Below are 12,380 nucleotides of genomic sequence, written 5' to 3' on the forward strand. Positions count from 1 at the left end.
TTATCTATTAAGCAAGCAACATGTCTCAGTGGAGTTGCTCGTATTCCACTTATCAACACATTCCCAATGAAGTATAAAGTAGAGCACACACAGTAGTAAATCTTATTCCTCTAAAATGCTGTCAGGAAAGCAGCAGAAATGAAGGCTCTCTGTAGAGAACACGTGCATTTCTGCAAAAGTGAAAGAGACAGCTGTGATGAGGCTAAAGACTGAAAACAGCCACTGTGCAACAAATGAACTGAGCTGTATCAAGGGAAGAAAAGCGCACAGGTGTCGAGATGATTCCTGCTGCGCCACCTAAATAAATGTGCACAAGCTTTGCAGATGCACACAGGACTTTCTGACACTTGCAGCTATTTCATAAACTCAGATGAAGTAACTTAACAAGCAGGAAGCAACAAACAACTTCTACCCCTTTTGACATGTAAAAAGCAAGAGTATGCTCAATGTGGTCCACATAGTGGGCGGGGACCCTGGGGGCGTTGACACACTTCGCAAATGGTTTTATGGCTCTATTATTGTCCCTTTTACTTTATTCATACTTTACGTGAACTATGCATGCATGAATATATCCATGTGCGTTTGTAGGCTTCTATATATTTTGTGGTAATATAGTTATACAGTGAATATTGGGAGCAGTGGTGGGCTTAGGATGACAGATTCACAGGTTCCAATCTCACTTTTGACAGGTTACTGCTGTGGGTCCCTGAACATGTGGCATTTAGGTTAACTGGATAGGATGGGTTAAATGTAGATAAGTAATTTCACCAAGGGGACCAAGAAAGTAATAACGTATGTATTAAATAATACAAGTGCTTCTATTTCATACTTATTTTCCCTTTAACACATTTCATTGTCTCATATTTTTATTCAAATGGCAATGGGTGGGCTACATTATCTAATTTCTTTCTTCTCATCCAACCTAATTTATTTTTCTTATCTCATCTTCATCCATAATCTCACTGAAAATTTGATCTATACTACAATCTTGCTATGGTATCTGTCTCATTTTTATGTTGTGTACGTCTTCATTCTCATGCCATGCCATGTCTTTATTCTTTCCTGCCTCTTTGTTCTCATCTTATGTCTTTATGTCATCTTACCCCACATCGTCACTCTCATGTTGTCCTCATCAAATGTGAAAATACCTCAAGTCTCTTCATTGTGATTTCTTTTTTTTTTTTTACTTTTATTTCGTACCTGCTTGGAGTTGGTGAGGTAGAGTTTGGCAGCCAGGTTGACCGTTTGCAGCTTGACAATGTCTTCCTCAGCTGTGAACGACTTGGCCATCTTACGGAGAACATCCGGTGCGATCTTGGGCACCCTCTCGCAGTACTCTCCAATCAGCCAGAGGATGCTTGCTCGGGCCATAGGAACCTGTGATTTCAGGTGAGAATTCCCTGAATAAGAGCCGCTCCCGTCCCCTAACAATTCATAAAAACTCAACTCAACCCCCCCCAACCGTGTCAATAATGTATCGAGGAACCGTACCATTATGTTGTCAAAGAGTTTGGCCATGTGTTTGATGATATCGCTGTGCTGTGTGGGCTGAGTCTGAAGCAGCTTCTTGATGACCACCACACTCTCTGCTACTACAGTCTCTAGAGACACAAAACAATAAAGTTGGCACACAACCAGATGCGCGCAATGCCTCCATGCAGTAAACAAGACGCAACAAAATGGCATCTTACCGTCTCTGTTGGACAGCAGCAGCACCAGGCCGTTGAGACACGTGTCTGTCACCTCGGTGATGTTGGTGGCACACCTGCCGATGGCCTGAATGGTCGCCGCTGCAAACGGCTTGTCCTGACTCTTCACATACGTCTGCAAAATGAAATCATCGGTGAATGGAAAGTGCTGTTTGTTGCCTGTGTCGATCACCATTAGATTCAAGAAAACAAACAAACAAAAGAAAACACATACACACCTGAAATTCCCTCAAAATAGTAGAGATGTTTGCTTCATTGGCTAAATTAGTCAGGATCTCCAACTGCAAGAGAGAAATGCATTAATATACATAACACTCCAGAGGTAGGTGTGTAAATGACGTCTACCTCCCTGAGATTTCTAGAAAAGTATGATTTGTATATTCAATTCAAACAAAAAAAACAACAGTAGCACAATAACCCCTCTTTTCTTAACAGTTTTGTGCCCTCTGACTATGATATTAATTCCAGTAAAAGTAATGCTTTATGGTCAATTGCTCAAACACAGAATTGTCCATCACGCCAATTAAAACGTCATAACTGTATATATGCAGATAAATAATACATAAATATAATTTTACGACGCCACGACATTGAACACAGCATGTTTTGACATTGTTTATTGAGGAAGCAAAGGCCAAACTCATACGCAAGTAATTTTCATAAAATATTTTGCTTCAAAGCGCTTATCAAATGTTTAGAAAATCTGATATATTTCTTCTTCTAAGTGGCTGCATTTTAAATAATGTTGTGTACCTTCGGAACACAGATTCAAAAACTGCGCAGTTTTCTTTGAGGTTTCCTTCTTTTCATTGTGAATTGACGAATGCAAAATGTCCAAGATGATTAGAAGAGAAACCATTTCAGAGTCTCTTTAGTAAATATGGCACCCATAACATTATCCGTCAAGGCTTAGACTTCATTACTGGTATGCTACACTCACATTTAGATTTAGTATAAAACCAAACAAAGGAAAATGCTTTTAAAACAAACAAAACATTTAAATAAAGTTTATTTTGAATTCAATTTGATCTTCAATTTTAACAGAGTGGCTTCATCCATTTTTCCCCAACTTAAAGCTCATTTTGTTGTGGGGAAAAAAAAAATTAAATAGAAGTCTCCCACACTGATACACCTCAAATAAATGACTACGTAATAAGAGATGCAAATACAAGCTCTAAAGTTGTAATGGAAATATTCTCAACTCTTTCATTTGAAATCATATTTTGACAAAAACGGATAATAAAAGTGGTAGCTACCTTTAGTGTTTTTATATGTGTGGAGTCTGTGGACCTCACGTAGAAACTCTTCAAGTAGGGCTCGAACATCCCCTGTGTGGAGGCGACTCGTGTTATCAAGACAATCTGAATATGTCACATTGCGACTGTGCTGCTGTGCACCAGCACACCTACCTTCCTCTGGATGGACATGGTGGCGATATTCTGAAGCACAATGTACTGCACCTCCCTGCACAAAAAGACAATACGATCACAGGTACTAACAGAAAAACAGCACCGGAGGGAGAACGTGGCCCATCTATCAACATAGTGGGATGTCATTTACCTGTGGCTTCTCAGGAGTCGAACCAAAGACTTTGTGACAATGCTGACCTCGTGTTTTGGAGCAAGATGCCAGTAAAGCTGTGCGACGGACATTACAACCTGAAAACATCACAACAGACATGTATTCAATGAGCTTAAATATCTTCTTAGGGAAAATGGCTTAATGACTTTGATTAGAATATATCAATAATTATCTCCAAATTATGTCTCTCATGTAAACCTGATATTAGCACCAAAGACTTTTTTTTTTTTTAAACATTTTATCAGGATGTCCTTCGAAGTTCCCGTTGGAAAATCTTTCGAAGGAGAACTAAAGGTACCATGCATTAATCCAACAAGAAGTAAGAGCTAACGTGTCCTTGAAGAATAATAATATTGCATTAGTTTGTCGATCATTTTGAATTTGCCTGTGTGAAATAAACTGCTGAAGCAGCCGTTATTTCTGTGGATTACAACGTTTTGAGTAGACTGGGGGAATCTGAGAAGGGCTGACCTGATGAGCAGGAGCTGACCCACATGAGACATGAGGCAAAAAACGATAGGGTGTAGTTTGCCTAACTTCAGTGGAGGAAACAAGCCTAATGTTGGGATTTATATTGTTGTAGCTGCAGCTCTCATGTGAGGCAGTGGGACTCTCTCCTCTCTGTCTAAATTCTAAACTTGAATTTTCCACTTTTGTTATGATGGAACAATATGACACTATTCATGCTTTTGTTCTAATTCATCGCAAATCACTAGCAGTACGAATAGTTCACTCACAACTGTTTTGCATTTTAAAGTCCCTGCACAAGTCTCACGAGCGTATCACTCTCCGTCTCCTCAAGGGTAAACAGAAAACTCCTTTCATTGGCTGCTTTTTCTAAGAGCTCCACAAAGCCACTACTGACACGACTGTAGAGGGGTAATATGTCAGCAGTGCTTTAAACAGCAGCAGGCCATGTGTCCATCGTTGCAGGCAGAATGAAAGGCTTCAGGCATCGATGAAGATGGAGGATGTCACCGCGTCATCACCAGTAAAGACACAGCGTGTCACATTTTAATCAACACTTTCATTTGGGAGCATTTTTCCTCCTGCTGCTACACAGCGACAGAGACCTTGAGACTCCAGGATGATGGAGATCTGCACTCAATGTGTTGCTTTTTTTTTTTTATTCTCCCATCTAAGAGGGGTGCACTTCAGTGGGTATGCTTGTGTGTTTGTGTCGTGTGTGTGTGTTATATTTGTGTAAGAATATTTATCTACTAATGCTTCATTCCAAGAAAGTGTATACAGCGGGCTGAAGCTACATTAGCTGTTCTAACTTTTTTCTCCGAGATACGAGGCTGCACTCACTTCCTTGATCAGTGCATATATCTCTCAGCAGGGTAAAAATATACCTCATGCTTGAACTCACTTAATGTCTATCAGCTATATATCAAATGAGTGTCGACTCAGTCGTGGGGACATGACCAAGGACTGCAGTGGTGAGCAGAGCTACTCAATTCTGCTCAATACTAATATACACTATTGACAAAAAGTTAAGATAACTTCAGCTTTTGGGTGAAATGTCAGGATTAACCTAAAATGCAATAATATGACTTTCTATAAACTTTTGACTGCACATGCCCAACTAGACGACGGCCCAGTGCTATTCCCTGATCAAAGTTCATTCACACTGAGCAGAGATTTTTTGTTGCGTTATACCCAAGAGTGTTGTTGACTTTTGTTTCAATAAATTGCCTGAGATGAGAAAATCACCATTTCATGCTTCTACTTAAAAGCCATACTTTCATGATGTAGTGTGACTGTAGCATGAACTTTAAGTTTCCCATAAAATGGCTGAACAATGCCCAGGACTATTCTTAAAGACACAGCAGCCGTTTGTGTGGAGGTGGTGTGTCGACTCACAGCGGTGTTCCTGCTCTGCAGCAAAGGTTTGGTGTTTCTGAGCAGCAGCCTGTGATCTGGATCCATGATGTAGGGCTTCGACTCCATCTCGCCTCTTTTCTCCTCAGAGTCAGAGTCGTAGAAAGCTTTCTCGTTGTTCTCATCAAACTCTACACCCTAAAACAAAAAAACGCAGTACGTCAGACTAATGCTGTGACCTTACCATCGCAATTTAGTTTGTCATGTCAGCAGGTGGCGCTATGAGGAGGAAATGCTATTTAAACAGCACATTTACAACTTAAATTATCTGACAGTTTAAAAAAAAGAAAAGAAAAAGGTTGTGATCTACTGCTGTATTTATGGGTTTGAACCAATGTTCATTTCAGTCCTAAACGCTGGGGGAACAGGTGGGCCTGACCTCCTTCCAGGGGCTGGTGAACTGTGTCCTGGCGTAGCGTGTCAGCATGGAGATGATGACCACCTGCCCCCACTCCTCCACATCTACCAGCAGGTTGCAGAGTTTTCTGTAGTTTTTGTGGATCAGGTCGATGCGATCCGGGCACACCTCGTCGAAGGCCATCACCACGCTGCCGGCCACCAGCTGCAAAGGGAAGAGTTGAGAGGAGACGTGAAGAACAAAGAAAAAAAATAAACAACCTCAGGAGAAATGTACTTCTCTCCACTATTATTAACATATGAGCTAATGGAAGGGAGGAAGATTTGCAGCCGTTACGTTAGACAGTTTCAACAAATACTTTATTTCTTTAATAAGCTGTAATTTACAAACTCTGGAGAAATAAATCAGTGGTTAACAGATATGACCCTGGTTACAAAGTAGTATAATTGCACTTAAAAAAATAAAAAAAATAAAAAAAACGCACACAATGCCAATTTACAACTTTGATTACTACACACGCAGTTCAGACTCTAAGTACTTAGGCGATAATTGGAAGGGAAAATGCTTTAAAGTTTTATGAAAGCCCTGTGTGTGAAATAAATTCATCAGTAGGAGTTTGTCTCATGTATAAATGTTTAATACGAAGGAAAAACAGGCCACCAGGAGGAAGGAGCAGCTGAGAGATCCAATAATCAACTATGTTTTATTGTGGTTGGAGGGAAAAAACCCATTTATCTGCTGCGTCCGCCCACCCCCCAACCACCACCCCCCCACCCGCCTGCCTGCTCCCTCACTGACTGACTGACTGAGACTGAGTGAGTGACACCGCAGTGTATTAATATGCAAACAGCATTATCAAAGGCAGGCGAAGAAGGTGAGAGAGATGGAGGGAGAGGGAGCTGAATCTGGTCCTCCCAATTAAAGCCTCCTGGCCCCCGGTGGCCCAGCGGGAACCTGCTGCATTTACCCATCAGAGTCGCCCATGAGCATGCATTGATTGTGCGTGCTCGTGTGCACGTGCACAGCCGCCGTCTGCAGACTCCCTGAGAAATCTCTACCTTAAGCCCGAGCGATGATTAGCTTTTCTGACATTCGCACGCCAACATTGATAGATGAATCACTGGAGGTTCAGACAACTTGATTATTTTGCGGTAATACAGCGATCTATGAAGTTACATTTGTTGATGGGAGGGATGTAAAGATGTTATGCGTTTTTGAGCAATGACACTCACTTTGCAGCGACATCTCGGCAGCCTTTGAAAACAACACATACAGCACCCATCCACCACACTGGCAGTCAAAACATAATGACAGCTAATAAAAGTAGTACTGGTATCAGATGTGCGATTATGCACACTTTATGCCTCTGCAAACATCAGTAGAATTACTCTAAGACTGTAATGAGTGGTTCCCTAATGAATTTTTTTTGTTTTTTACCATGCTTCTAAATAGGGACTGATGGGAATTACACTTCGCTGTAGCCTGCCTCTGCCAACTAGTAACGTTGCAGCTAATATTAATGTCTGTTTCATTCTAGTCATGAAGAAAACTCTTAAGAGAAGAGATGCAACTACACAATATGCACATGAAAGGATATATATATAAATTTGTATGTATGCAACATACATTTGTGGAATTAGCAGACGAGCTGAGTATGTTGGTGAGAAATTGCTGAATGATTGTTGAATTGCACAGCAGTGAGCATTGGTACATTTTTCATGGGAGGGAAACTGAGCTCTTCTGCTCATCCCACAAAATGAGCAGGAGAGAGAGTCTTAAAAATGTGTCATGATTAAAAAAAAAAGAAAAAAGAACTGAACAGTCCAAGAGTGTTAGTTTTGTTGACAAATAAAAAACTATTTCTGTGCAACGTCAAACTTTTTTCCAGCATTTATGAATTCCTCAGACACAATATCAGCATATTTTAAATTATCTTTGTGTAAATGACATGTGTCCACTTACAAAACTGAAATACACAAGAACACTCACTGCTGCTCAACACAAACATGTTGCCAACATGGGTGACTACGTTTTTGTCTATCCAGCTTGCGCCCTTTAAAGATGAGGAGTGGGTGTCAAATTAGCATATTCATGATGAAAATTGTGATTTCACTCCAGACAGACGAGTATAATGTGGAGTCACAATGCATCCTCACCGCCACCAGAAAATTGGAGATAGACATCAGACATGACTTCGCAAAACATAAGGATGAGTGTCAATCAGCCCAGGATGGACTGAAGGTGATTTGTGATCCTAAACAGCTATATGTGTGGTAGAAATCTGGTCTCTGCAGACTAATTACGTTAAGCAACATATTGTTAAGTAAAAGTTGTAAGTGTAAAGAATTTTGCCCTAACAGTAGCTTTCTATTATACGTGTGTCAGCATGGAGCCATTAAGATGGTTTCACCCTCACATAACGTTCTCATTTTGTGGGGGGGGCACCAGAGATTGTCAAAATTAGCTCTGCACATAATAGGACACTTTCGACGATCTGGAGTGGAACTGGGGGACTATTCATTGTTTTTATTTGCATGAAAGATGGCAGCTCTTCCAGTGTTTGGCTTCACTGTTTTGTTTCTTCGGGGCAATCTGAGTAGCTTTGTGGAATAAAAGGTTAGAGATGTAAGCAAACAAAACTTTGCAACATTAAATTTTGGCTTATTAATTCAGTAGATGGTATGCACTTTTTTAAGTAGCATAGCGAATAGAAATGAACATGTATGCCCCCATACTCCACTGGGAATGAATCTACATACAGACGTACTGTTTGTATCCTTGCGCGCGTCTTGCATCACCTTCCCAAGGCCTCTCCTATCGCTTATCTGCATTACCGTCTCTGAGCATGTGGTTCCTGCTGCAAGGCTTTATGCATTCTCTCCCAACTTCCCCCATTAGACATAGCTCCAAGGTAAACTACATGCACCATCAACAAAACTGACACCCCAATCTATGGAGTTCATACACCTCCTTCCCCCTCCACCCCCTCCACCTCCTAGACCATATTATCTACCCTGCGTGACAAGCCGGTAATGGAAAAATCACACTAAGCAAATGGTTCTTCTAATAACAATAAATTTCCTATAAAATTATGAAGGGCCCAAACCGTTTCCTTGCATCTATTTTGCTATGAATTCTAATTAGGGTGCCAGAGAGGCAGAGAGTGCTGGGTCATCACGTCAGAGACAACGTGCGCCTATTTGATTGATGGCCCGGTGAGGGGTCGGCCTATCCTCCCCTTCCACTCGCTCCTCCACTGCTCTCTCCTTTTCTCCCTCCGTTTTCTCTTAAATTAATGGGCATCTCACCTAGCCCCTAATCATAGCAGCCCCCCTCCGCCCCGTGCTCCTCCTTTCTCTTCTCATTTCAATTTTGCAGAAGGTGCAGCAGTGGCAGGGAGGGAGGGGAGAGGGAGGACGGCAGAGATCGATCATTTATCTTGTAATGGCTGGATAATAGATCCATCACGCTAAAACAGCTGCACAAACTCCTATGTTGTCTCTGTCATCAGGCCTTCCACATTTTCTCTTTACACCATCCTGCCTATAAGCATCACCGCCTCCCCTTCCCTACACATGTGTCACAGCCATTTAACCAAGCAGGCCCATCTGTAAAGGTAAATGTCAGGAGGCCCGGACAACGCCACAGACTGGAACAATAAACGAATGTTTCCTCTTTCCACTGACATCACACCGACACTAGCTAAGCAGCAGTTACACACTTATTTGCAGTTAATTTGATTGATTAACATCAGATAAAGTAAGACTGTGCTACCAGCCTAAACACACCAGGAAAGCTGTGTGTAAGGATAAGTTAAGGTCTAAATTTTTTATTTTTTTTATTTCAAGCAGACATTTTGGCAAGAAAGGGTTAATTAATAGCTTGAACAAAAACCTTTTTTTATATTATGGGCAATAAATTGCTTTATATCAAATAGTAGTTGAGAAAAGACATTTATCTCAGTCTTGCCTTTAGGCACCCACCAGTTTACTTTGTGTGAAACAAGTTAGTTTATCTTTCAGACGCTCTTTTCGCCAAAAGCCATCTTACGTCCGAGAGGCTCTATGTATGCTGGCCTATCAAGTGCACTAGGGATGAGTGATCAGATAAACGATAATCAAATGTTGATCATTTACTCAGTTCTCATCTGGTCGTTATTTTTAAGGGGTGAATTCTAGCATCCTATTTTGCTAATTGAATAGTTTACCTTATTACGAATTTAAACAAATGTTGATCTTTGACCAAAATAAACAGAGCAACACTGTGAAGAAAAATAAACACGCGCACACACACACACACACACACACACACACACACACACACACACACACACACACACACACACACACACACACACACACACACACACACACACACACACACACACACACACACACACACACACACACACACACACACACACACACACACACACACACACACACACACACACACACACACACACACACACACACACACACACACACACACACACACACACACACACACGCCAATGAGATCTACATTCATTCTTAATAGTCTTCAAACTTTGAAGGAAAACATCCGTCTTTGTCAACGAAACCCTTACCCTCAATATATAAATGTACCCAGTTATCAAAAATAATGTTTTGACAATCGATAAAATGCAATCAAACATATTCAATACGTGTACTTTTTTTTACACCACTAGCAAACATTTTGACTTGGCCTTCAAGAAAACTGTTGATGCTGATTTACCAGTTTATGGATGTCCAGTTAGTTAATTACCATTTACAGTGAGCACGGTAACTACGCATATTCATATAAGGAACTGCGACCAGCTGGATGGAAAAAGCTAGTATGACTTTTTTGACTCATTTCGCTCACCTAAATAGTGCTTATTTGCAAACAAAGCAGTATTACGAGGCTGTCATTTGACACCAGCCTCATTTCCCACCGGATCTGAAAAATAACAGCCGAGTATTTATAAATGTCTCAAGTGTTTGTGTCTTATTCCCATCGGCAGCCAAAACAGAAATACATTTATCTTACGCCTTTCCTTCACATTATTTTTGGATCAGCAAACGTTTCTAAGCAATTAACCCTTTTATTCAAAAAATAAAAACTGTGTTTCGCCAGAAAGCAGTTTTAGCAGTTTAGGTACAATTCTTCCCCTCATAAATGTCCCAATTCAATATCCAGGTTCTAATCCAATCTTGCACAAGCAATGTTAGATAAAAGCTCTGACGTAGCAGACTCGACTCTAAAAAGTAGAATGATTCTGGCAAAAGCAACCAACTACAGACATTAGCTTGAGTGTGGTTGATGCATGCAAGGCCAAATTGTTCAAATTAAACCGTCTTAGCCATTACTAGTATCTTAACTAAACAATACGGATGCACACTGTAATAATGTGACCGGCTCAGTACTTCAGCAAACATTTGTGTAGCAGTGGTCACGGCTGAAATTCTGATTAAAAAACAGTAAACAACTAACCAACGGTTTATAAAGCAGTATCCTCAGGCTGCAAACTTAACTAATGTTGAAGTATAAATTCTGTGGGAATAGCGTTTTGCATTGCATAGACCCAACAAACCGCTCATGTATTCTTTCTCGACCTCAACTCAACTCCACGACTGCCTGCTTTGTGAGTCCTGAACACAACACGTTTATCGTCCCGGCGCCGCAAAAATGCATCGCTCGCTAGATACTGAGTATCCGCTATGTTTAGGTTTTTCACCATTCATCACCGACTGATGTGCTTGTGTGTCTGTGTGATGATGGTGCCCTCTCTCTCTGTCCCCTGCTTCGCGATGTGGGCTCCAACAGGGAGAAGTCATCTGTCTTCGTTAGCGTCCAGGGCTAAATATGCTATGCATCTGGCACTGGGCTTTCCATCCCCCCATTGGCCTGAGCCGCTTTGTTTTGTTTGTATATTGATAGGTATACTCTGTGAATACATAATCACGACAAACTGTGCATGAGTTGCACGTACACACATGGCACACCGCATTCTCCAGCCAGCGTCTACATATTTGAGTGTGGCATTTAAACAGCCTTAGTATTCACTATGACCTCTCCAAATTAATGTGCTGCCTGCTGACTTCTAATGGGCTGTCGGCATTGTGTCTGTGACTGGCCTAAACACAGAATTTGAGAATCCAACTCATTTATGGTCCATTTTGTGGAAAAAAGAGAAGAGGTTGGCCTTTGAGAAAATTAAGCTGACACTAGCATCAGTGCGAAAATTCCTTCCAAATGGACACTTAACAAGGAGCATCTGAAGATGTGTGGGTTTAAGTGGGTGTTAACAAACCATGGCATTGCCGAATGAGCTGTGGGATGAAGTGCTGGAGGAGAATTGCTTGACTGCGGCGCCCTCCAGTGGTGGTCCGCCTCACGGTTATACTGTGAAGCTGCTCATTGTGTGTACTTACTGTGCTTTTGTCTTTCAGGAGCTTCTCGATCACCTCGATCAGCTGTTCCTTCTGTTCTGGATCCAGGCTGCAAACAAAGAGATTTAAAACGACGTCAACTACGAACAGGCATTCATTCACGGGGTAACTAACAAGTTAAATCATGTTCCTCTGTTGTGCTCAGAATGTTAAGCTGTGCTCTGGTCAGTTGTCTGGGCGTGTGATGTGTTTTCTGCATTTAAAACCACTTATAGGGTCAATCACTCGCTCCCCCTACTATAAGAAAAGTCTAATACTTCCACAGGAGCTGTGACACATTAGCACCTTAACATTAGCTCACTGTTTTAAGCAGTGAAGCTTAATCTGATTACTGGTTTGGAAATAGTAACGCATTAGATTACTCATTACTGAAATATGTGGTCATATTAGAGTAATGCAGTACTCTAATATGAT

The 12,380-nt window shown here is 41.2% G+C and overlaps 1 protein-coding gene across 2 annotated transcripts in view; it reads right to left on the reverse strand.

Moving 5' to 3' along the window:
* Positions 1-12,380, reverse strand: part of ap3b1a (adaptor related protein complex 3 subunit beta 1a) — a 63,989-nt gene that overhangs the window by 39,578 nt on the left and 12,031 nt on the right. For both annotated transcript variants that reach the window (XM_080476647.1, XM_080476646.1), the window contains exons 6-15: positions 11,949-12,015; positions 5,554-5,736; positions 5,157-5,312; positions 3,270-3,367; positions 3,119-3,173; positions 2,966-3,037; positions 1,928-1,990; positions 1,692-1,824; positions 1,492-1,601; positions 1,201-1,377 (exon numbers count right to left, since the gene is read on the reverse strand). In XM_080476647.1, the coding sequence (XP_080332773.1) occupies positions 1,201-1,377; positions 1,492-1,601; positions 1,692-1,824; positions 1,928-1,990; positions 2,966-3,037; positions 3,119-3,173; positions 3,270-3,367; positions 5,157-5,312; positions 5,554-5,736; positions 11,949-12,015 (1,114 nt within the window). The remainder of the gene's footprint in view (positions 1-1,200; positions 1,378-1,491; positions 1,602-1,691; positions 1,825-1,927; positions 1,991-2,965; positions 3,038-3,118; positions 3,174-3,269; positions 3,368-5,156; positions 5,313-5,553; positions 5,737-11,948; positions 12,016-12,380) is intronic.

Source organism: Lipophrys pholis (genome assembly GCF_963383615.2).
Source record: "Lipophrys pholis genome assembly, chromosome: 12".
In the NCBI taxonomy this organism is placed as follows: domain Eukaryota; kingdom Metazoa; phylum Chordata; class Actinopteri; order Blenniiformes; family Blenniidae; genus Lipophrys; species Lipophrys pholis.